The sequence below is a fragment of the Phacochoerus africanus genome, chromosome 9 (assembly GCF_016906955.1).
Source record: "Phacochoerus africanus isolate WHEZ1 chromosome 9, ROS_Pafr_v1, whole genome shotgun sequence".
In the NCBI taxonomy this organism is placed as follows: Eukaryota; Metazoa; Chordata; class Mammalia; order Artiodactyla; family Suidae; genus Phacochoerus; species Phacochoerus africanus.
The window spans coordinates 57,388,320-57,414,692 of record NC_062552.1 but is presented as its reverse complement, the minus strand read 5'-3'; the positions used below and the strand labels follow the sequence as shown (position 1 = coordinate 57,414,692).

General features: G+C 38.9%; 2 protein-coding genes across 5 annotated transcripts in view; both read right to left on the bottom strand.

The window, feature by feature from the left end:
• FBXO22 (F-box protein 22) overlaps positions 1-6,168 on the bottom strand; it is a 34,071-nt gene extending 27,903 nt beyond the window's left edge. Inside the window, exons 1-2 of the mRNA XM_047794675.1 lie at positions 5,874-6,168; positions 5,133-5,271 (exon numbers count right to left, since the gene is read on the bottom strand). Of these exons, the coding sequence (XP_047650631.1) occupies positions 5,133-5,271; positions 5,874-6,016 (282 nt within the window). The 5' untranslated portion in view covers positions 6,017-6,168. The remainder of the gene's footprint in view (positions 1-5,132; positions 5,272-5,873) is intronic.
• Positions 6,169-8,287: 2,119 nt separating this feature from the next.
• The window catches only part of UBE2Q2 (ubiquitin conjugating enzyme E2 Q2), a 60,538-nt gene continuing 42,452 nt past the window's right edge, over positions 8,288-26,373 (bottom strand). For all 4 annotated transcript variants that reach the window (XM_047794960.1, XM_047794959.1, XM_047794956.1 and 1 more), the window contains 5 exons: positions 24,467-24,525; positions 18,621-18,669; positions 18,054-18,149; positions 11,552-11,618; positions 8,288-9,724 (listed from right to left, as the gene is read on the bottom strand). In XM_047794960.1, coding sequence (XP_047650916.1) covers positions 9,693-9,724; positions 11,552-11,618; positions 18,054-18,149; positions 18,621-18,669; positions 24,467-24,525 — 303 coding nt within the window. In that variant the 3' untranslated portion in view covers positions 8,288-9,692. The remainder of the gene's footprint in view (positions 9,725-11,551; positions 11,619-18,053; positions 18,150-18,620; positions 18,670-24,466; positions 24,526-26,373) is intronic.

The following is a 26,373-nucleotide window of genomic DNA, read 5'->3' as shown; positions in this document are numbered from 1 at the left end:
GGGAAAATTGAAGAGCTATATGCAAAAATAATCAAATTGGACTACTTTGTCACACTGTACACAAAAATAAACTCAAAATGCATTTAGGACTTTAATATAAGACCTAAAACTATAACATTCCTAGAAGAAAACATAGGCCATACACTCTGACATGGGTCTTTGCAATATTTCTTTTGGTTTTGTCTTCTCAGGCAATGGAAAGAAAAGCAAAAAAAAAACAAAACAAATGGGACTACATTAAACTAAAAAGCTTCTGCACAGCGAAGGAAACTATCAATAAAACCCAAAAGCAGCTTACTGAATGGGCAAAGATAGTTGCAAAAGACATATATCTGATATGAGGGTTAATATCCAAAATCTACAAAGAACTTGTACAATTAACATCAAAAAAAGAACAGCCCAGTTAAAAAACAGGCAGAGGACCTGAAGAGATTCCAAGGAAGACTTATAGATGGGCCACAGACACATGAAAAGATACTCAGCAACAATAGTCATCAGACAAACACAAATCAAAACCGCAGTGAGATACCTCCTCAAATTAAAAAAAGAATCTAGGAAGAAAAAGAAAGAGGTCCTACCTCATGCTAATCAGAATGGCTATTATTATCAAAGGCAAGAAACATTAAGTGTTGGCAAGGATACAGAGTAAATGCAACCCTTGTGCATTGCTGATGGGAATGTAAATTGATAGAGCCATTGTAGAAAACAGTATGAAATAAAACTAATCCCAAAAACTGAAACAAGAACTATCACATGAACCAGCAATTCCACCTCTGGGTATTTTTCTGAAAAAACCAAAAACACTAATCCAAAAAGATATATGTACCCCTATGTTCACTCCAGCATTATTTACAATAGTCAAGATATGGAGGCAACCTAAAGTGCACATAAATAGATGAATAAATAAAGATGTGGTATACATATACAAGACAATATTATTCAGCTATAAAAAATAATAAAATCTTGCCATTTGCAACAACATGAATGGACCCGCAGGGTATTTGGCTAAGCAAAGTAAGTCAGACAAAGAAAGACAAATATTATGACTTCACTTATATGTGGAATCTGAAAAACAAAACAATGAGCAAACATAACAAATCAGAAAGAAAGTCACAGCTACAGAGAATGAATAGATGGTTGTCACTGAGGAGAGAGATTGGGGGAGTGAAACTGAGAAAGGAGATTGGGGGAGTGAAACCAGTGAGGAAGATGGAGCAATACATAGCCCTAGCACTCCTTGTGATGTTACACTGAGTCGTCCAACCCATCTGAGTTACCTAACACTCTTTACTTCTAGTAAAAAAGCTAAATCAGGGAGTTCCTGATGGCACAGGGGAAGTGAATCCAACTAGGAACCATGAGGTTGGGGGTTCGAGCCCTGGCCTCACTCAATGGATTAAGGATCTGGCGTTGCCATGAGCTATGGTGTAAGTCACAGATGCAGCTCGGATGCAGCATTGCCGTGGCTGTGGCATAGGCCAGCAGCTGTAGCTCCAATTGGACCCCTAGCCTGGGAACCTCCATATGTCGCAGGTGCAGCCCTAAAAAGCAAAAAAAAAAAAAAAAAGCGAAATCTATTTTATGGATATAGAAGTATCATGTACACTAGATAATTTAGCAAACACAAAGAAAACAGCATGAAATGGACAAGGTTTTCATGTTTTTGTCTCCACATTAGCTTTCTACAATGTATAAACCTAGTATATGAATTTTAGTAATGATGCTAATAGAGAAAAATTTCAATTACTGAAAACATTATATTCCTGGTACTATACATAATATGTTACACACATTACCTTTTCATTATTTAAATCCTACAACAACTCTGTAAGAATGGTATTATTTTCTTTTCACTGCACAAAGAGAGAACCTGAGGGTCAGAGAGTTTAGGTAACATTTTCAAAATCACACAGCTAATATGACTGGGTTCATACTTAAGACTGCCTGGCTTTAACAGCCATTACAATATATAAACTTTTAGGGAGCTCCCTTTGCGGCTCAGCGGTTAACAAACCTCAGTAGGATCCATGACAATGTCAGTTCCATCCCTGGCCTCGCTCAGTGGGTCAGAGATCCAGCATTGCAGTGAGTTGTAGTGTAGCTCACAGATGCACCTCGGATCCTGCCTTGCTGTGGCTGTGGCATAGGCTAGCAGCTATAGCTCTGATTCGACCCCGTAGCCTGGGAACATTCATGTGACCTCATGGTTACTAGTCAGATTTGTTTCCACTGCACCACAATGGGAACTCCCAAGAAAAATGTTTATAAACACAAAACATTCACACACACACACACACTCTCATACCCTTCTACCCTTGAAGAAAACTTCTGCTAGCATTTGGCTTCTTTTCCATTCTCTCTTTTTACTTTTAATAATTTAGATTAAACTAAACATATAATTTTATAATATATGTTTAATATATAATATAATTTTTCACTTACATCAACACTTTCTCTTTCCATTTATCATTTAATGACTTTATTTACAAGATAAACATTAGATTGTTCTTAATTTCCCTTATTATAAATGATGCTCCAAAGAACATCTTCCTGGGAAAATCACAGCCTACATTTTGAATTTTCTCAAACGACAAACTCTCAGAAATAGACGGGGCAGGATTTGGACCAAAGTAAAAAGAAAGTTTCCTGCAACCCTGCCTTTGGATTCCGGCTACTTTGGATTTGAGTTCCAGAGCCAAATAGGGTAAGGAGGAAATCCACATGAAGAATGGAGAAACAGAAGGCTCGTCGCTTATGGGGCATTCATCTAATATCTCAATATATCAAGAATGATGAAATTCAGGTTTCTCATTGTCCAACAGGGAGGTATAATAAGTATGAGCTGAGAGAAGACCAGAAAGAATCCTGTGTTGGATTAGAATTGGATGTACCTGTATGAACTCATGAATTTGCAGGTATATTTAAATACAGTTGTGTGTGTATGTGCAAATACAGAGATGGATGTATACACACACACACGCTTGTAAAGACATACATATATCCCTTGCTCTGTCCACTGACGGGGCTTTGAAGCAGCAAGCCCTCTGACACCAAGGAGCTGTCCAATCTTGGATTCTAAATGCCATTCTACATTAAAAGAACCAGGGCTTCTTGGCAAAGTGACTGATTACAGACTGATGCAGACAAAACACAAGATGTGCTAAGAATCTTGTGCCAGAAAGCAAGGAAGTGCTCAAAGATGATGGAGCCATCTCTAAAAGACACTGAGCCAGCTGAAGGGGCTCCTCTGGCCAAAGCAGGGACAATTTAGGAACTGAAATAAACACTGATAGTAACAGAATACATCCCACTAAATAAAACAACAGACTAAGTCTATATAGATACAAATAAATGAATAAATTGAAACAGAGTAATTACTTAGTTTCAAAGCATTTCTCCACAAAATACTTATTAGTTACAATGGAAAAGAATAAATTTACAGTAGTGACACCTGGCAGATAACACCTTAACCAAATAATCAAAGGTAGTATCATCAGTAATGGGACAAATAGAAACCATACACCACTTGATGTGATGCAACAAAAAGAGCACAGCATCACTTGTGATATTCCTGCCAAAGACATAATCTGAATCTAACAAACATCAGATGTTATACAAAATAACTGGCCAACTGGTGGCTCAGCAGAAAGGAATCTGACTAGCATCAATGAGAGGCAGGTTCAATCCCTGACCTCACTAAGTGGGTTAAGGATCTGGCATTGCCGTGAGATGTGGTGTAGGCTGCAGATATAGCTCAGGGATCCTGCATTGCTATGGCTTTGGTGAAGGCCAGCGGCTACAGCTCCAATTTGACCCCTACCCTGGGAACCTCCATATGCCATCAAAAGACCAAAAAAAATATACATTTTTTAATTGGCTTCTAATTTACATAGGTCCTTAAAGTTGTAAGTCAAGGAAAGCTTGAGTAAATGTTCCAGATTAAAAAAACACGACAAATATAAACAATCCACGGAGCTCCCTATGTGGTACAGCTTATTAAGAACCTGACTGCAGCAGCTCAGGAGGCGTGGGTTCAGAGGGTTAAAGGATCCCATGCTGCCGCAGTTTCTCGGATTCAATCTCTGGCCTAGGAATTTCCATGTGCTGCTAGTGTAGCCATTTAAAAAAAAAAAAAAAAAAAAAAACCAAAGCACTTTGATTCTATACTGAATCCTGCTATGAAGGAAGGTACTAAGGCAAGTGACAAAATCTGAATCTGAGGATTATGTAGTAGAAATGTTATCAATGATAATCTACTGACTGTGATGGTTGTATTGTGGTTATGTAAAATGTTCTTTTTTAGGGCCGCCCCCAAGGCATATGGAAGTTCCCAGGCTAGGGGTTGAATATGAGCTGCAGCTGCCAGTCTACACCAGAGACACAGCAATACCAGACCCAAGGCGCACCTGTGACTTTTGAGGCAGCTTGAGGCAACACCAGATCCTTAACCCACTGAATGAGACCAGGGATGGAACCCACATCCTCTTGGATACTAGTTGGGTTCTTAACCCCCTGACCCACAGCAGGAACTCCTAAGAGTTCCTTAGGAGTTCCTTCTGCAAACAAGCACAAGGGCATGAGAGAACATCAGACTGGCGATTTACTCTCAAATGGCTCCCTCCTATTCCCAAATGAGATACCGGTCTCACTGCAACCTGTGCTCAGGAGGCTGCCCCTCTGACTCCAAGACTTCCAGTCTTTACCTCCCCAGGTATTGTCCATCTTTTGGATTTTGGCCCAGAAATACAATACAAAATAGTACAGGATCAAAGGTTGAAATATTTGGGTTTAAGTATTGGTTCTTGGCATTTTTATATGACACTAAGCAACAGAAATCCTTCAGTTCCCTTCCCTGCAAAACAGTGACAAGAGAGGCAGGTGAAAGGAAGGTTCTAAACAGTGTTCACTATCCTAAGAGTGAAAACCTGGATACATAAAATGCCGAATATATGAAGAAGGATACAATATACCATGGCACATCCTTTCAATATGCTCATTAAAACTGATGTTTACAAGACCTTTTCCTTAAATTACAAAAAAATAAGGCTATATACAAAATTGTATATTATTTAGTTCTCAACGACTGACCCGCAAATTCCACAAAGTGCTGTGCACGACACCCTTTAACTTGCCTCAAGCTCTTCGGTTACCACGCGGACCAAGCAATGCTCCTCCAGGCGGCCAGCATCCCCTGAGCCCGTGGAGATCCAGGTCACACTCTGATGGGTCCGCAACACTCTGCGCACACACTCCCTCCATAAACGACACACACTGAGGATGCAAAGGCACAAAGGGCAATGAACACACGTTCATTTTCCTCTCTCCCATGGCGCAAGACCTCCACCCTCCTAGCACACCTTAGTTATTGCAGGAAATTACTGAGGGGTAGAGTTCCCTTCCAGGCAACTCTGGAAAGGAATCTGACCAGTTTCCATGAGAAGGCAGGTTCCATCCCTGGCCTTGCTCAGTGGGTTAAGGATCCAGCATTGCTGACAAGGCTGGGATGGGGCGTGTTGATGTGGTGTAGGCCAGCGGCTATAGTTCGGATTTCACTCCTAGCCTGGGAACCTCCATGTGCCCTGGGTCAGGTCCTAAAAAGACTAAATAAAAAATAAATTCCTGCAGGATCCAAAGTCCCCGAGAAGAGGGAGGTGCCGGGCGCTGGTTCGGAAGAAAACGCGGGGGCGGAAAAAACCTTAGGGGGAACCTGGCTCTTCTGAGAAGTGTCCCTGGGAGCACTGCAGTAGGGGTACCTAGCGTATGGGACGCCACCTGAGGATAGGGGTAGGGAACCGGGGTCAGTCCTGGGTCCCCACCGTGTCCGTCCACCCCGGCAAGTCCCGAGTTAAGCTTCCCACCTCCTCCCCCCTCACCCGGCCACCCGCAGCAACGCCTTGGCGGGCAGGAAAGTGAGGACACGCTCCACCACCTCCGCTAGGTTACTCAACACGAAGGTGCTTCGTGGGTCTGCAGAGGAGGAGCCGCGGCGATCACAGCCGCCGCTCACCCGCTCCATGCCCCACCAACCCGACCGGAAAGCAGGACGGCAGCTGGGAGAGCACGGCGCAGGGCCAGCTCAAGCTCGCCCAAGCAAGCAAGCGCGCCACTTCCGGCCAGCCGAGGAGGCGGGGCTGCTGCGAGGGCGCCCACGTGACGCCAGACCAAAGCGTTTCCGGCGCTGGTTTGGGGCGCCGGCTGGTGCCTGAAAGTGGTGGTTACGCGTCCTGTAATCCTGCTGGGAGGTTCCAGGGAGGTGCCCGCGGTCAAGATATAGCCACCTCCTTTGCCTCTCAGTGCACTTGCAGCTCTAATCTGTCAGTACAAGTCTAATTCCTGAGTTCTTGAAGGCAGAGTCTAGGTAACACTGTATTGGCCTTCACAATCCCTACGCCAGTTAAGGCATGAGTCCAATTTTTGGAAAGTATCTGTTTAAAAAAAAAAGTGAAAATCACCGACTTTGTTCAACACAGTGTAGCCCTCACGTTCTGAATGTGTAAAACAGCTTAAGGAGCGCCTACCATTGCTGTGAAAGCACGCCCCACACAGCACTAGTTCCTGGCCGGTAGCATCAGATTCACCCAGAAAATACTTTGGTGCATTCCCCTGACAGACATTTGGCAGTGGGACCCAGAAGTCTCGAGTTTTAGCTTTACTGTATAATTCCCCGTGATGTAAGCTCAGTTTGGGAACCATAGGTAGAAAGAATATAAGCACAGCAAATAGGCTCCATCTCCACCTAACATCCATTCCGCCTCCTGCTTCTCTGCTAACAAGACCCTGATTTGACGCCCAGCTCTGGATTGGCCTAAACCAGTGGATCTCAAACATTTTGGCCTCGGAACTCCTTCACATTCTTAAATTCTGACGATGCCAAAAAATATAAGGATTATAGTTACCATATTAAAAATTAAAACATTGTAATATTAATTCACTTTAATCCATCCCCCACAAAAACATCTTATGAAAAAAATAACTTTCCCAAATTTCTTCCCCCACAATAGTGAATAGCATGGCATCTTTACATCTTGCAAACCTAATTTCTGGCTTAAAAGAAGACAGCTGGGGAGTTCCTGCTGTGACTCAGCAGTTTACAAACCTAACTAGTATCCATGAGAATGCGGGTTCGATCCCTGCCTGTCCTTGCTCAGTGGGTTAAGGATCCGGTGTTGCTGTGGCACAGGCTGACAGGTGCCTCTCTGATTCAACTCCTAGCCTGGGAACTTTCATATGTCACAGGTGCGGCCCTAAAAAGCAAAAAAAAAAAAAAAAAAAAGACAGCTGGATCTGCTTCTGAATTCAAACTGCTGCACATCTACCACATCATACAGCCTCTGGAAAACTCTACTGCACACTTGTGAGAGAATGAGAGGGAAAATGGCAAATAATGTTTTAGTGTTAGGAAAATAGTTTTGACCTTAAAAATCTCCCTAAAAGGGTCTCAGGAGTCTCCAGGTCCTCCAAATCAGAGAACCACTGGTCCAAACTAATCATAATAGTTTCATTCTTTTCATCAACCATTAGTTCAGGGGTAGACACAGGCCCTAGTTCTAGCCAAGGAAAAGTGACAGGCAATATGCTTGGGCTTGGGGTGAGGTGGCCCACTTGTAAAGATTTCCTCACCTCGTAAGCAGACACTAGACGCAGGACCAATATCTTACTTCTGGAAGGATTAAGGTGGCCACACATCTAAGAGAACAGTCTATGCAAAGATGAAACCAACATGGGAAAAATCTCAAAGAAGCAGAGGTATGTGCCTAGAGTTTTCCTATCTCTGGACTTCTTGTATATGAGATAAGCTGACAACTGTGTAAGGAGACTATGGGTGTGCTAAGGAGAGAGCAGATTACTATAAAACTAGGGGAACTAGGGACAGCCATAAATAAAGTAACACTTTCATTTACACTTAAGAACGAGGGTGTGAGAAGGAAGAGGGTGAGGAAACTCTGAGTACGCCCAGTCTATACAAGCTTCTCCTCATATACAAGGCCATCCCACCATTCACAATCCTATCCCAGAAACCCAACAGAGCCTACAGACGCTTGAAGCCAAGAGTATCTTTTACCAGGGAAAAGTGACAAAGTAATTTTTTAAATGGTTCTTTATTCATAAACTTGATGCAAGTTTACAAAATTTACTGTACATTGCCAAAGAAATCTGCAATGAAAAATAAAGTCCAAAAAAAACAAAAAAACAAAAAAACCCCAAAACCAAACAAAAAACAAAGCATGCCAAATACGCAGCTGTCAATCTGCTAGCCATCAGGGTTATTAAAGAATTCAATAATGTATTCAAGATTCAGCCTTAGGTTTAAGGAACTTTAATTCTTTAAAGAATTCTGCCTTGTCACTTGTTTTCTGAGCAACTGGCAATCAGAACTTTATACAAATGTAACCAAGTGAACAAGAATGCCAGAAAATCTTTTTCCAATGTCCTCCCAGCCAAATTTTTTTTTAAAAAAAGAAATTGAACACACAATAATGCAGAAGTGCCAAGTCTCTCGGATATGGTTTTACAAAGTTAAAAACTGAGTCTTAAAGCATAAGAAACACTTTTGAACTTTGTAACTGGTTTGTGCAGAAAAAAATGTGCTTCTGGTTTTTAAAAGTGCTTCATAACTAGAATTTACTTTTAAATCAAATTTGGGTACATAAAGAAATCTATTTCCAACCCAACAGGACTGATTCAGGTAAGGCAACAAAATAGAGAGTACACTGATTTGAGTCAGGTTTTATAAAGAATTAACGTATGTAGAGTTCCTATTAGTTTTTCAATGTAAAAGCCATTGTTTTAAATATAGCAAAAATTTTAAGTCTCCAAATTAGATACTTTCGGTACTTTACTGTGCAATTTTTGTTCAAAGAGTCTTTGTGCCAATCACTTTATAAGTTTATTAGTTTACAACTGATTGCAACATCCCGTTAATAAAATGGAAACGTAAAATGACTTAGTATTTTAAATAACTTCAAGCTCTAAATTTCAAGCCCTTCATAATATTGAAACAAGAAGAAGCAGATTCAGCCCAGCAAGACTCTGATGCCCCAGTAGAAATTACTCACAAGCCTGAATTGGCACAGCCTTCTTTGCTTTAACTAAAAAGTACAGCTCAGTTAAGAGCAAATCTTCGGGAAACAATTCAAACCTTCATAGCCATAAAAAAAAAGTTTAACCATTTAATAAGTACGTTTCCTGTCATTATTTTGGCAATATCATAAATGGTTTTAACCTGAAAAAAAGCTACTGTGATTTAAAAGACCTTAAATTTTCTAAACCAGTATTAAACATCAATTAAACTTTTATTGGCTTTAAATGGAACAATATATTGCAAATCCTCATAACGCAAGAGCTCAAAATGGGAAAGTTGCCCTAAAGTCACAACTTTAGTAACCTGATGCTGACTTGCCTGCCTAACACATTTCACCCTTCAAGAAAAAGAGATGATAAGGAGTGGCCAGTATATGTATTTATCAAGAAAAATACAGTAAAGGCCCCACTGCTCAGTCCAAGATACCTAAAATGAGAAAAATGGAAAGGCTGTAACTTATACTGGATCAGTTGACAGATTATCCACTAAAATATCTATTAGCTAACATCTTCGGTACTGTTGTTATAGGGGCACCCAAAGCTTGTGTCTGCATGTTGGAAAGATTTTTCTTTAAAGCAACATTGGTCCAAACATACACAAGTCATCACATTTAGCCATCTTCCTTTGGAGGGGTGTACCAGCCTGAAAAAGAATGGGAAAAAAAAAGTTAAAATATCTTAATTCTTAAACCAGGAGAAATGGCATTTTATTAAGATCAGCTACTTTGGCTACCCATAATTTCCTGTTTAAACCTACTGTAAAGATTAAACTTGGGTTATTAACACAGCGTTTTGATATACTCACAGTATAAAGTTATCTTCTGTGAATAAACTGTACTTGAGTTTTCAACATAAGACCTCTATATTAATGGCATTTCTACCTCAAGAGGACAATGTGGAAAACAACAAGCTAGGTTTTATATTTCATTTCAATTCTGTATTTGAAAGTAAACCACGGTGAAAATAACTATCCCCAAACAAGATTCTAGTATTTTAGACTAAAAAGAATGTGGATGTCATCAGTGCAATGATGTCATTTTGACAGTGAGGGTGCCATCTCAGCAAGTGCACTGATTAAATGACTATGCCCAAGATCAAATTTAGCAGCATAAGGTAAAATCCACCTCCTGAACCTGTTGCTCTTTTACCATAGCTAATTATACACACACCCACATTTTCTCAAGTATGGTGCTTTCTATAAATTTTTGAATGCACACTACAACGTCTGCTTTAAGAAAAAATAAATAAGAAATAAGAAAACAGTATGTTTCCTAAGGTTAGCAAAAATATAAGCCCTCTCTAGAAAGGCAAATGAGACTAAGTAGCGTTTGGTAGGAAACTGCCATTGGAATAGTATGAAGATACCAGGATTTGTGGAGTCTCCACATGGTTAATGAAGTAGCATACAGGCATCTTTGGATCTGTTAATTTAGGGTGTGGGAGATGACTATTATTATGACAACCCAGCTGTGTCCTCAAGTTTTCTCATTTCCCTCTTCAGAAGCTTGACAACTGTTTTGAGTACTATTCTTTCAGAAGTAAGCAGTCACTATAAAAGTGACAAGTTTGCTTTGTTATTAAAAGTGAGCAAATAAAACATCTTAAGTCACAAACTGCCACCTTCTAGCAAAGAACATTCTACTGTAAATACCCTTGAAAAAAAAAAAAACTATTTCTTATTAATTTACTTTGCACAAAAAAGCATCGGTTTCCTACCCCAGCTAGCATGAATGTCAGCACTTGGTTTTGAAGTGCCATAAAAACACACTACTCTTTTTTTTCCTCAAGTTTGGCAAGACAGGCTGAACTGAGGCTGAGAAGTAATGGGACTTGCTCAGAGTCACAGAGCTAATGAGTGACAACACATGGCATTTGATAATAGGTCTTCTGATTCCAAGTATACTTGTTACCTCACTATTAGACACAAAACTCCAAACATGCATTGTGAATACAAGCAAAATTTAAAGGTCAATACAATTTATGAAAGATATTTGGATAACTTTTTAAAATTTACAACTCAAATTCTCAAGTGTAGACTGAACTAGAACTTTTTTACTTAAATAAATAAATATATACAAAGCATTAAGTAGTCTGAATATGTTTCAGAAACAACTGGTTCATGATCCTGGTTGCGCTTACTCAATATTAATAGCAAAAACTTGACCTATAGAGTTGGCTTTAACTCGGTTCCTACCCTAATACCACACATTTTAATAAGTGAAGTGGTTCATTCTTTAATTTACTTAAAAATCTTTTTACTCTGACTCAAGTTCCTAGGCCAAGTATTTAGGATACAAAGATTTTTTTAATGAAGTGCAGTGTGTGTATCCTCAAGTTAAAGTTTTTTTATTGTGGCAACTGTTCTTTAAAATAAATTAAAGCAAAAACAGAAGAATAAAACATGATAAATATCAAGTCCATTATGTAAAATTTCATCAATGGCAATAAATACTTATTGAATTAAACGTACCATTTTTCTCATGTATCTGTACAATGGAATTATAGGATTGTTGGGCTCTTGCTAGATTATATTGATTCTGAAAGAGAATTATACATTTTATATCAAAACTATAAATAGATAAAATCATTACAAATAACTTATAGATGCATCGCTGCTCTGCTTAAGAGAACACAGAACACTAAATATACTTTCATTTTAAAAAGAAATGTCTCAATTTCATTATTCTCTACCATTTTAGAAGGATAACAAAACCAAAACTGTATTCTATTAAAAATCTACAAGCTTCACAGTTCTTTTTTTTTTTTTCTTCTTCTTTGCTTTTTTGGGGGATAGGGGTTGGGGGGGTGGGTGCTGCCCCTGTGGCATACGGAAATTCCCAGGCTAGGGCTTGAATCAGAGCTGTAGCTGCCGGCCTACACAACAAGCACAGCAACACGATCTGAGCCGCGTCTGCTACCTACACCAGAGCTCACAGCAAGGCCAGATCCTTAACTCAGTGAGCGAGGCCAGGGATCAAACCCATGTGCGCCTGGATACTAGAATGATTCATTACTGCTGAGCCACACGGGGAACTCCCCACGGTTCATTTTTAAAGTCCTACTACCACTGCACAAGTACAAGGTTTTATGAATAACATTAAAGAACGCTATTTGTATACAAGTAGAAAAACGCTCTTCCTCTTAACTTCCATCAAAAAAACCCAAAACACACCAAAAAAAAACCTACAAAATACTACCTTCAGATAAGGAAACATTCCTTAGGCTTTAAGGACTCCACATATGAATTACATTTTGAGATAAAAATCTAAAGAATGCCCACAAAGAGTTCCCTCATGGCTCAGCAGGTTAACAATCAGCATTGTCACTACTATGGCCCTGGTTACAGAAGTGGCAGGTTTGATCTCTGGCCCAGGAACTTCCACATGCCACAGGTGCAACCAAAAAAATAAATAAAGAAGGTCCAAAATTGGCACCAAGCTTTTACTATAGGAGTCTTCTTTTGTTACCCTCTAGATTAAACCTCTTTTAAGGGGCCAAATTTAGGATTAATTTTATCTCCATGAGTACAACTGACCTACATCCTTACTTCCAATTAATGTATCATAAGCATTCTCCATAGTAGTACACACATATTATGTCATAAGTTTTTTTAATAAATGCACACAGCACAAGAATAAAAAAAGTATAAACACATTCTAAGTGAAAACTCTTATTCAACCATCCAGTTCCTCCTCTCATCCATCCTCCTTCTTCCACCCAAATTAACTACAACTCTTAGTTTCCTTGTATATCCTTAAGGTTATATAAGAAAATTAACACATAGCCTATGTTGTTAGTCACTGTTCCCTGCTTTTTCCCAACAAATGACAGGTAGCATGATAAAAGTAAAAAATTACATCCTCCTGGTTAAATGAGACTTTTATCATTAAGTAGTCACTCACGCTTTCTGTTCCAAAATCATACTGCAGCTACATCACCTATTTGTCTGTGTATAACAGGCTAACCTCATTTTATTGCACTTTGCTTTACTGCACCTAGCAGCAATGTGTTTTTTAAATATTGAAGGTTTGTGGCAACCCTGCGTCAAGCAAGCCTGTAGGTTCCATTTTCCTTGAAAGCATTTGTTTGCTTTGTGTCTGTGTCACACTTTGGCAATTCTCATAATAATTCAAACTTTTTCATTATAATATTTATTATGGTGATCTGAGATCAGGGATCTTTGGTATCATTACTATAACTCGCTGAAGGCTCTGATGATGGTTAGTATTTTTTAGCAATAAAGTATTTTTTAATTAAGTTATATACATTGTTTTTAGACAATGCTATTGCTCACACTTAACTACAGTATAATGTAAACTTTCATATGCACTGGGAAACCAAAAATTTCATGTGACCGGCTTTATCAAAGAGGTCTCGAACCAAACCTTTAATATCTCCAAGGTATGCCTATACTGGAATATCTTTATCATCCTCCTCCTTTAAAAAAAATAAGGCCACACCTGTAGCATGTGGAAGTTCCCAGGCTAGGGGTTGAATTGGAGCGGCAGCTGCTGGCCTACGCCACAGCCATGGCAACATAATATCTAAGCTGCATCTGAGACCTACACCAAAGATTGCACCAAAGGCAAATCCTTAACTGATTAAGTGAAGCCAGGGATCAAACCCACATCCTCACAGACACTATGTTGGGTTCTTAACCTGCTGAGCCACAATGGGAACTCCAATAACAACTTTCAATCTCTTTGTATCCTCACATTTTAAATACACTTAAGAACCACTTTTTTTTTTTTTTGTCTTTTCTATGGCTGCACCCGAGGCATAAGGAGGTTCCCAGGCTAGGGGTGTAATCAGAGCTGTAGCTGCCGGCCTATGCCACAGCTCACAGCTCACACCAACACCGGATCCTTAACCCGCTGAGCAAGGCCAGGGATTGAACCCATAACCTCATAGTTCCTAGTCGGATTCGTTAACCACTGAGCCACCACGGGAACTCCAAGAACCACTTCTTAATTCAATCTGTGTAACTAGTACCTTTAGTCCATTTATATTTTTTATGAGCTATTTATCTGGACTTGCTTCTACAACTCTGCTTCCTAATTTCTATTTCACCTCTCCTTTTAATATAATTTTTATTATCTCCTCCTGGGATTCCAAAGATATATTTTAGACCTCATTCTGACTTCTACCTCTCTTAACTTCTGCTGTACTGTCTATCCCCATGTCTCTCTGTGAAAAATTGATTTATTTCTAGCCAATTTATTCTCTATTCATGTCTAACATATTGTTTCTCATTTCAATATTTCTCTAATTTATATTTCATACTTTTTCAGATTTGTCTCATCATTCCTAGTCTTATTTGCTCAATTTTATGATTCTTTTTCCTTTACACTAGATTTTACATTTAACTATTCATTTTCTCACAATTTAATATCTGTTAATTTCAATACCTAAAATCTTTGGGGAATGTGTATCATTGTTTCTGCCAGTTCTCATGTATGTTAGGTTGTCTATTTATGTGCTTGTATCTTTCACTCAATTCCTATTTGCTTGACTCTCCCCCCCCACCTTTGGCGGCTCAGCAGCATATGGAGTTCTCTGGCTATGGATCAGATCCAAGCTGCAGTTGCAACCTACACTGCAGCTATGGCAACACCGAATCCTGTAACCCACTGTGCTGGGCTGGGGATTGAACCCGCACCCTGGTGCTGCAGAGATGCTGCCAACCCTATTGCACCACAGCGGTGCAATGTTTTTCTTTCTTTCTTTTTTTCTATTTGCTTGATTTTAATCTTCGGGAGTCCCACAGGCTTAAATCAGAAACACTTTCCTCTAAAGAGTGTCTGTGTCTGCTGCTGATGAGGATTGTGGGTACCACTAACATGAAACCACTTTAGTCCTCTTGGAGAATCTCAAGATTATTATGCAAGGTTCTCAGATTCAGCTCCCCAATCTTGCTCATTTATAAATAGAAGACTGAACTGCTTAGTATAGGTAACAACTCCTCCTAAAGAAAAATTTTAAAAATCACTTCTCTTACCTGAATGTGATCACTGACTAGGGGATCCTGTAGGTAAACAACTGGAGGTCTATAGGCTATAGGAAAGCTGTCCTTACTGATTCTAGAAATAGGTTAGGAGCAGCCCCAAGGGCTGTGTGTTCTAGGACTTCACTATTTAGCTCAACTACCATCCTCCACATAGTGAATGGAAGCTTCTTAAAAGGCACTGTCTTCCCTATCTAAACTCCCAATTTCTGCTAAGAAGTCATTGATCAGACCCCTAGTTTAGAAGGCTTTCTCACTATAGTATAGAGTCAGTGTTACAGCCTGTATTCCATGGTAACTGAAGAGAACATCAGCCTTGCCAACACCCTTCTGTCCCATGGCTTGCTCTCCACTCCTGCTAGCTGGGCCTAGGTGAGCTAATGGCACAGACCTGCAGATCCTCAGCTCTATCAATCTGACCCTATCTCCAAATTTCATGTGCAGATGGGCAATTTTTTTCTATTTCCAGTACTTATGTGTATTGATAACATTTTAGTAATATTTTTAGGAGACAAACTCATTTATTTTGAACCAACAGCTGATAGTATTTTTTAATGTTTATTTATTTATTTTTAATTTTTAATGGCCACACCCCATGGCATATGGAAGTTCCCAGACCAGGGGTTGAATCTGAGCCACAACTGCAGCTATGCAGGATCCTTTAACCCACTGCGCAAGGCCAAGGATAGAACCTGGGCCTCTTTAGCAACCTGAGTGGCTGCAGTCAGATTATTAACCCACTGTGCCACAGTGGGAACTCCTATGTTTTAAATATTTTTGAAGTACTAGTTGTATGGAAAAGAAAATTTAGAGAGTAGAAATGATTTACAGTCAAGTCTCCCTCCCATCTCTAACCCACCCTGTCCCCTCAATATTTCAATACTCCCTTATCAGAAAGTTGTTAGTACTTTGTTGAATATCCTTCCAGACAGTCTCTGCTTATAAAAGCATATCTTAAAACGTCTTTGTCTCTCTCTCACACACAAATGGTAGCATATTTTTAACACCATTTATCACCTTACTTTTTTGATAAGTTATTTTTAAAGTTAACATTCAGACCATTCCCTGCTGGGTATATAATCCTATAATGTAAAACATTACATCATGAAACATTTCCACATTCTTAGCTGACAAATGTTTAAGAAAAAAAAAAAAAAACAGAAGGGTAAGCTTTCACCTTAATTAAAAAAAAAATTCTCCTTCTAAGACATACTTTAATATGTAAACATATTTAGCTGCCTGACTTAGCACTCTATGTACAATGGTTATATTTACTTGCTAACAAAACTACAATCATGAAGATATAAAGGTTTAAGGTAATTATATTGAAATTGATTGATTCCAAGGGAATAAAAGCATTGAACAAAGATGAAGTATTGCTATTATTGAGTTTTAAAAATGGAAAAAAAAAAAAAAAATCCAGACCAATTGTATTTCAGGTAAAGAAAAAGATGCCCAGAGAGGTAACTTAACATAGTGAGTTACAGGTAAAAATGTTCTATCAGTTAATCAAAAAGATGACGTTTCTAAGCCTTTTGTATTTTCTATTAAGGAGAAAAACATGCTATTTTTTAAAAAGTGATAAAATTTAACATCAAGTTCTACATATAAATAAATGCCAGGAAGAAAATTTACAAGACTAGAACTATACCAAAAGGTTAATGATATCTCTAAGATAGTCAAATTATAGATGACTTTTAAATTTTTTTTAATTTTTTTTGTCTTTTTAGGGCCGCACCCTCGGCATATGGAGGTTCTCAGGCTAGAGGTCTAGTCAGAGCTAGAGCTGCCAGCCTACACCACAGCCACAGCAATGCCAGATCCCAGCCACATCTGTGACCTACACCACAGCTCCTGGTAATGCCAGATCCTTAACCCACTGAGTGAGGCCAAGGATCAAACCTGTATCCTCATGATACTAGTCAGATTTGTTTCCACTGAGCCATGATAGGAACTCCAGATGACTTTTTTAGTTTGCATTTGTTTCTACTTTAGAAATTGTGTAGTAAGCATAAATTCTGTCACTAGAAAAATAAAATTTTCATGTTCCAATACACCATTCTATTGCCGCATTTAAAATATCTAAAATATATACATTTAAGAAATGCTAGTTAAATGCAGTTAAGCAATTAACTACTTTTCAATTAACTTCTAGAATTTAGTCAAAATGGTATTTTGTTCAAGTACAAAGAAATAGCTATTTAAAAAGGTAAATGTAAAAAGTAAAAATAAATAATTTTTTAAAACAGCTTCTTCAATTTTTTGCTTCCTCTGTGAGTTAAGATTCTAGGGGTTCATGATTTGATGTGCAATACAGTATATATACCTGTTTAGATTTAATACTATCTGGATAGGCATTTAATACAAAATTCTCAAGGAACTTTAGGAACAGCCAGATGTTTTTAAATGTTAGATTAGGATGATTTCCATCACACAAATATTTTTCTAAACCATACTAACTTCAGAGTATGTCCTGGTCCACTTAGGTATTTATAGACAACTACAATTCTACAATTAGACACAGGAAGATATTTCTGATACAGTTAAGTGGAAAAAGAAAAAACTCAGTAGTTAAGAACAGAGACTAACAGCCAGAATTTCTAGTTCCAATATTCATTCTGCCACCTGTGACCTTAGATGAGTTACCTAATTTCCGTGTGTTTTAGTTTCATCATCTAAAAAAGACAATAATAGTACCTACTTTTAGGTTATTAAGAGACTGAAAGTTAATACAAGCAAAAAGTTTAGATGTTAGCACATAAATACTCACTGGAAATTAACTACTACAACATGATCTCAATTGTGGGAAACTTACAACTACATATAATTTTTTTACATATTACTATATAAAAATAATATTTATAGGCACAGTTATCTATAATGGAAATACAAAGACTAAAAGAAAGAAACTTCATAAAATCACAGGAAATATATCTTATAGTTTATGTGATATTCTTAGTAAAAGTACCTTATTTGCTCCAAACTGCACTCTGGCTTTGCCTTTGACTAAAGTGGCATTGATTTGCATGATGACCGATTCTATTGAGTAGGCACTGCTCCAGCCCTACATAAAGAAGAAAACACTTCTCTAAAACACAATGGTATTCCTGATGCCCACTTAGGAAAGCTTAAGACAATGGCATATAACAACTCAATAACAGCAAATTAATGTTAAGAATTTTGTAGTCAGTTGGTAAAAGTAAAGTTGGACCATTTCCAAAACCTCACACACACCAAAAAAAACCCAAACCAAACCAAACATCAGCAAATCCTAACTTTAAATATACATCACTCTTATTGCCTATCCTAGCATATATTAAGCACTGAGTACAACATCATTTTACTGACTTAAATAGCTTTCCTTATTTTTTTACATAGCTTCAATTATTAGAAGTAGGTGCTATTAGCAATAAAAACACAAAAGTTATTTTAGAGTAGCTACTATTACAAAGAACTGTTTCCACTTTGAATCTAATTTACATAATTAAAACACTCTAAGAAGGTTGAAAAACATGAGTACCATAAGAAAAGTCACCTGTTTTGTAAGCAGTTCCATGCATAATGCTCCGCCACCCAACACGTACCTTAAAAAGAAATCATATAAAATTCTATAGATCTCGGTACTCCTTCTTAATTTTTAAAGTACCATTACTAAGAAAGTATGTACACAAGATTAGAAGATAACATGCAAAAAACACAAAGAGTTGTTATGGTTACAGAAATAAAGGTAATTTTAAAATTCTGATGTCATCATCTAATAGTTTGCTTTAAAAAAAAAAAGGTTTTTAATAAGAGAATGCTTTTAAAAAACTTTTAAAGGGAGTTCCCGTCATGGCGCAGTGGTTAACGAATCCGACTAGGAACGAAGAAATGGCAAAAAGACAAACAAACAAACAAACAAACTTTTAAAATATCAGAAACTAAAAACTTAGCCCGAAATATTCCAGAGAACAGGGGCAGGAGAAAAGTTTCCTTAAATGGCCTTCGACTGTTCTACTCATCTGAAAATTTCTCCATCATCATGTTATAGAGCCAAGAATTTTTCCTCTGGCAGTAGTAGTGATTCTGTTCTATCTATGATAACGAACATCTGCATTTATAGTTAAATTTTTTTTTTCATTCTCTTATGAGGCTCAAAAGGTCATGACCATGGAGCCCCTCTCTGGGACTCCTCTACTTCCCTCTCTAGTGCTGAGGATTGTTCTCTGAACCAAGGACAATTGCTGGGATCTTCCCAGATGTCCCTTAGGAAATCATTATTTAGATCAAGGTTCTTCAACCTTTTAACGCTTTCTCAAAATAATCCCTCCTTTAATGTTAAACTTTAAAATACATTATTTAATACATGCCTAAAAATAAAAATCAAAGGAATGATAATTATAGAAGAAAAACTGGTCATCTTGAAAATACATAAGCTAATAGAGTCACCATCGTGGCTCAGTGGTTAATGAATCCAACTAGCAACCATGAGGTTGTGGGTTCGATCCCTGGCCTTGCTCAGTGGGTTAAGGATCTGGCGTTGCTGTGAGCTGTGGTGTAGGTCACAGACACAGCTCGGATCCTGTGTTGCTGTGGCTGTGGTATAGGCCGGTGGCTATAGCTCCGATCAGACCCCTAGCCTGGGAACCTCCATATGCTGAGGGAGCGGCCCTAAAAATGGCAAAAAGCCAAAAAGCAAAAAAAAAAAAAAAAATACATAAGCTAAGACTACTGATTAGGTCTATGTGAAAACTGGGTCTACCACAATTTTTTTCTGTCTTCTGGGACTCTGCCTCTGCCATCCCTTGCCTGAGATTCCTTCTGCTGTCTACTCTTCCAAATGCCATCCCCTGCCACACCCCTCACCCCATAAAACTTGCCAAGACCATTCAAGCCTGTAAATTTTGCATTCTAGCTAACCAAATACCTCCAAATTACAGAGAAGTGAGAAATCTAAAAACTTCTACTAGAGACCATTAGTAATAACAGTTACAGAGAAAATTATTCACTAAAAGAAATTCGTCAGTAACTCCCCTCATCCTGGAGAATTTAGGCAACTGTCTCTCTTACTTGTTTGTCCCAACTTCTGGGAACTTTCAAAGTAAAAGTTTCATAGGAAGGGAGTTCCCGTCATGGCGCAGTGGTTAACGAATCCGACTAGGAACCATGAGGTTGCGGGTTCAGTCCCTGCCCTTGCTCAGTGGGTTAACGATCCGGCGTTGCCGTGAGCTGTGGTGTAGGTTGCAGACGCGGCTCAGATCCCGCGTTGCTGTGGCTCTGGCGTAGGCCGATGGCTACAGCTCCGATTCGACCCCTGGCCTGGGAACCTCCATATGCCGCAGGAGCGGCCCAAAGAAATAGCAAAAAGACAAAAAAAAAAAAAAGTTTCATAGGAAGAAAAGAAAAACACTGAATTTGGAAGTAGAATCATGGGATTTTTAAACTTTGTATTTTCTTCTGTTCCTAAAACTCAGAAACCTGTCCCCAATTATTTCAATCTCCCACTGGGCTCAAAGTTTATCTTGTATATTGTCAGCTTTAAATAAGCACTTGCTGGAGTTTCCATTGTGGCTCAGTGGTAACAAACCCAACTAGTATCTGTGAGGACTCGGGTTCAATCCCTGGTCTCGCTCAAGTGGGTTAAGGATCCAGCATTGCAGTGAGCTGTGGGGTAGCCCACAGATGTGGCTCGGATCCCTTATTGCTATGGCTGTGTCAGAGGCCAGCAGCTGTAGCTCCAAATGGACCCCTAGCCTGGGAACTTCCACATGCCATGGCTTTGAGCCTAAAAAGACAAAAAAATCAATTAATTAAGCACTTGCTGGTTTAACAGAATTACAAGATCCAAGTTCTCATTTGGATTTTAGTTCCTCCAAAACTGCTCAAAGTCTAGTACTTGGTTAACGAGTTAATACCATTCTTGGTCCTTACACTTCTGAAATGCTAAACAGAAACTCACTTTAGGAAAGGGAGATATGTAGACGACATCGAGTTACCAATTACCTAACCACCACTTACTGTATGTATGTATGTATGCATGCATGCATTGATTGATTGATTGATAGGCTGCACCCGCAGCGCATGGAATTTCCCAGGTCAGGGACTGAATCAAAGCCACAGCTGTGACAATACCAGATCCTTTAATCCACTGAGCAGAGCCAGGGATCAAAACCCTAACCAGGGGAGTTCCCGTCGTGGCGCAGTGGTTAACGAATCTGACTGGGAACCATGAGGTTGCGGGTTCGGTCCCTGCCCTTGCTCAGTGGGTTAACGATCCGGCGTTGCCGTGAGCTGTGGTGTAGGTTGCAGACGCGGCTCGGATCCCGAGTTGCTGTGGCTCTGGCGTAGGCCAGTGGCTACAGCTCCGATTCAACCCCTAGCCTGGGAACCTCCATATGCCGCGGGAGCGGCCCAAGAAATAGCAACAGCAACAACAACAACAAAAAGACAAAAGACAACAACAACAACAAAAAACCCTAACCACTGCAGTCAGATTCTTAACCCCCTGCATCATAGCAGGAACTCCCACCACCTTCCCTTTTAGCACTCTACTCATCATTTAGGGTGTGGAGAGTCTTGTCAGGAGGGAAGGGAAGTTTTCATACTTGTAGGTCAAAAGAAAGTCCATTTTCTATAAGCACATAATAGCTACCAAAATGTTCATTGCACGTCTGAACACAAGACAGAGTAGTTCTAGTACCTCCACAAAAAGTGAGGTAAGTATATATTGGTGCAAATTAAACTTTTCCTTAATATACACTTAATAAACTTCTCCTTAATATATTCCATCAGCAGTATATATATCTAAATGGTGTGGTCAATTCTACTTCTGTATTGTATCATTTTATGAATGTGTTCTAAGTCCTTACTGCTCTGTGCCTCCAAACACGAGTTCCTACTGAATATTTACACAATGCAAGGACACTGGAAACAATTATCTAAGGGTCATCTAAAAATAACATGCCAAACATACAGGCCCAGTAATATTTTCAACTTAAACAAGTTTTCACTTGCCAAAGTTGTAGAGCAAATACTATTCTAAGCTTAGTCTCTGCAGGCATTCAATTTACAAAATTTTTGTTTTACTAGGAGGTTCTTGCAAGAATGTTTGCCAGCTAACCTCCCTACCCACAATCTAGGACGATCACTTAATGCTTTGAAGGGACAAGAGATGCCATTAATCACACAACATTATTATTAAAGGATCCAAAAAACAGAGATGAGAAATAAAATTTTTAGATTATACTCAAATCTTTGACAATGACCACATTAAAAAAAAAAAAAAAAAAAGGAAAGTTTATCGGCCCACATAAAATAGTCATGATCCTTCCCTTCTTTGATGTAAGGAAAGGGGCCATGGATTCTAAGAGCAGAGACCTGGAGAGGAATAAAAGAAAATGCTGACATTTAAAACCATTTTCTTAAGATTCTCTCAGTATAGACAGAAACCACCCATGGTCATCTAGAAGTAGAAGAATTCTCTTCTGGATGACTAGGGCACAAAGAATACATATCAGGAATAAAGCATCTTCAGTTGCCTACAAAGTTCTCTCACAATGTAATGGTGAGATAACAAAATAATCTTTATGATTCTCACTACACTATGCCCTGAACTAATCAAGAAAAACAGCCAAGTATTGGTGGCGCAATAAAACAGCTCATAAAAATACCAGTGGAGGAGTTCCTGCTGTGGCACAGCAGAAACAAATCCGACCAATATCCATGAGGATAAAGGTTTGATCCCCGGCCTCACTTAGTGGGTCAAGGATCCAGTCTTTCCCGTGAGCTGTGGTATAGGTTGCACACGCAGCTCGGATCCCACGTTGCTGTGGTGTAGGCCGGCAGCTGTAGCTCCGACTCGACTCCTAGCCTGGGAACTGACCCCTAGCCTGGGAACTTTCATATGCCACAGGTGAGGCCCTAAAAGGCCGGGAAAAAAAAAAAAAAAACCAAAAAACCCAGTGGACTGGGAACTGTATATTACTCTAAACTGCCTACATGTTGCCCTATTTTCTTTTCTTGTTCATTCATTCACAAATATTTACTGCATATATAGTATGTATGCTAAACACTGAGTCAGGTACAGAGAGAGTATCCAGTGAAGAAAACTGACATGACCCTGCCCTCAGATGTTAATAAAGTGGAGAGGGGGACCAGAGTTCTTTGAGAAGGAAAAAACCAGGAGGCTTATTTTAAATTTGGTGGTCAGAAACAGCACATCAAAAGAGTGGCAAACAAGCTGAGACCTGCAGGAGTGGAGGTGTGAGTGGGAGCAACATTCTAAGCAGAGGACTAAGTGTATATGGAAATCATGAGGAAAATCTGCTGGGTATTGGGAGCTGAAAGACAACTGGGGGAATTAGCTCAGAGAGGGAAACGTGGCAATAAGAGGACTGGAGAGGAAAGCATTAATCTATAAAAGGAAAAACATCTATAGATTTGACTTTATCAACACTATTCTACAAAAGATTTTGTTAAGATGAAATGAAGCAACACACTAGAAGAAATTTTAAAACCATATATCCAACAAAGGACTACTATGTAGAATATACAAAAAGCTTTCAATATTCAACAAAGTAACAATCCAGTTAGAAAACCAGCAAAATACATGAACAAAGTATCTTTTGAAAGAGTATATCAGGTTGTCAAATAAGCACAGGAAAGATTTCAACACTGGGGAGTATTCATTAGGGAAACTCAGGTTAAAACCACAATGAGATATCGCTACACACCTAACAGAACAGCTAAAATAAAATCAAGTGACATCACCAAAGGCTGACAAGGATGTGGAGAAAGTTGATCACTTACAGATTCTTGGTAGCTATGTAAAATGGTAAAGCGTTCTCAAAAGAAAGTTTGGTAATTTCTTTAAAAACTCAATATGGGAGTTCCCGTTGTGACTCAGCAGTTAATGAACCCGACTAGGATCCATGAGGATGCGGGTTTGATGCCTGGCCTCGCTGAGTGGGTTAAGGATCCGGTGTTGCCATGAGCTGTGGTGTAAGTTGCAGACGCGGCTCGGATCCTACATTGTTGTGGCTGTGGCATAGGCTGCTGGCTGCCGCTGCGATTCGACCCCTAGCCTGGGAACTTCCATATGCTGTGGGTGTGGCCCTAAAAAAATAAATAAATAAAAAATAAAAAATAAAATCTTAAAAAAAAAAACTCTACCTATAAACATAACGGTTTATATGGATGACTCTCAAACTATGGCTCCCTGGCTGGAACCTCAGACTCACCAGAGACCATCTTAGAAATGCAAATTCTCAGGCCCTACTCCAGTCCTACTCAATCAGAAACCTTGAGATAATAAAGCCTAGCATTCTAGGCCTCCAAGCTGTTAACCAGCCCTCCAAATGATTCTACTGTGGACTATCAAAGAAACTGATCACTTAAACTTACCCTCCTGAGAGAACAGGTAACACCACTCGAACAAATGGAGGATCAAATGGAAAATTATCCTAAAAAACAAATAAGCAAGTTTAATTTTAAGAATATCCTTAATACTGTATTAAGAAGATTTAAAACTAGTCTATAAAGAACATGTACATTATCTAAAGATGAATGAGGGTCATTAAAAGTAAAAACAGTCCCCCAAAATGAAATGAAATGAAAAACAGAGCAAATAAAATGAAGTTAATTAAGCCAGGCACAAACAGAACAGTGTATTTGTAAACTTAGGAAATATACAAAGGGGGTCCATGTCCAATAGAACTATATAAAAGGAACCATTCCAATAATGATAAGACTAGGTAATTTGGATCAATCAATGCTCTAGCTAAGAACTAGGACAGGTAAATAAAACATACCATTGTAGAGCTAAGACCAGGAAGAGAAAGGGAATCCCAGAGAGTGAGTTTTTTTTTTTTTTTCCTCTTGAGTTCTCTTTCAATTACAAGAGGAAAAGCTAAGAGGTTAGGAGGCTATGAAGAACTCAGACTCCCAGGGGTAGGAAGATTAAAATCTGCAGCTCGGGGTCCACCACGGGAGGCCTTTGTAAGTCCCCCACACTTTAGGTTGGGATTCTGAAGGACAAACTGCAAACTGCCACCTTTATATCATCTCAATGCCTTTTTGGATTCAATGATCCTGGGCTGCTACTGCCCAAGCACCTGACAGGAGCAAATGCACATCTTCTCCATAAAGAAACAGCATCCAAGGTTTCAAATTAATGCTCTAATTTTTCATATATAATGTCTAATACCAAAAATAACCAGTCACAGAAGACCTAAAGACTGACATGATCAGGAAAATGAGAAGCAAACTACAGATGAAACTACAAGGGGTTAAGAGTTATGAGACACATGTTTAAAAATAATTATGCTGAATATGTTCAAGAAAAGGCAAGGTTAAAAACCCTGGCAGAAAATTAAAATTCTAAAAAAGAACTATACAGAAATTGTAAAGCTTATAAATACAATGACTTAAATTAATAACTTAATGGATGAGTTTAACCACCACAGAGTCTTAAAGAAATTCAGCATGCTAGAAAAGTAGGTTAGATAACATCCCAAATGAAGCCAAGAGAGAGAGCAAAGTAGAAAAATGCAGATAAGAAGACAGAAAGAAATGTATTGAAATGGCTAATCATGGAGTTCCTGCTGTGGCACAGCAGAAATGAATCCGACTAGGAACCATGAGGTTGCAAGTTCGATCCCTGGCCTCACTCGGTGGGTTAAGGGTTTGGCGTTGCTGTGTAACACAGCTCAGATCCTGCATTGCTGTGGCGTATGCCGGCAGTTGTAGCTCTGACTTGGACCCCTACCCTGGGAACCTCCATATGCCATGGGTGTGGCCCTAAAAAGAAAAAAAAAAAGAAAAGAAATGGCTAATCATATACGTTGAGTCCTAGAAGAAGAGAGAATGAAACAGAAGCAATATTTGAAGAGATATTGTTTGAGAATTTCCAAAACCGATTAAAGACTTCATACAACTTAAGCACTATAACTACTTCCAATGGATGTTATATTACGGAAATGGTATCACTGAGGTTCTAAAAGAACTTCCAACATAAAAATCTGTGCTCAATGAAAATACTTTCCAAAAATGAAGTCCAAATAAAGACATTTTCTTAGAAGCAGACCTACACTAGAAGAAACAACAAAGGATATTCTTCGGGCAACAGAAAGAAGATCCTAGATGGAAATCTGGAGAGTAAAAACCATGAAAAGAGCTAATATTCACACAGATCTAAATGAATATTGACTAACTATGTAACAATGATATATAAGGTTTTAAATAAATATAGAACTAAAATGCATAGCACCAGCACATATTCGGCAGAGAGTACATGTTCGAAGGTCTTTGTT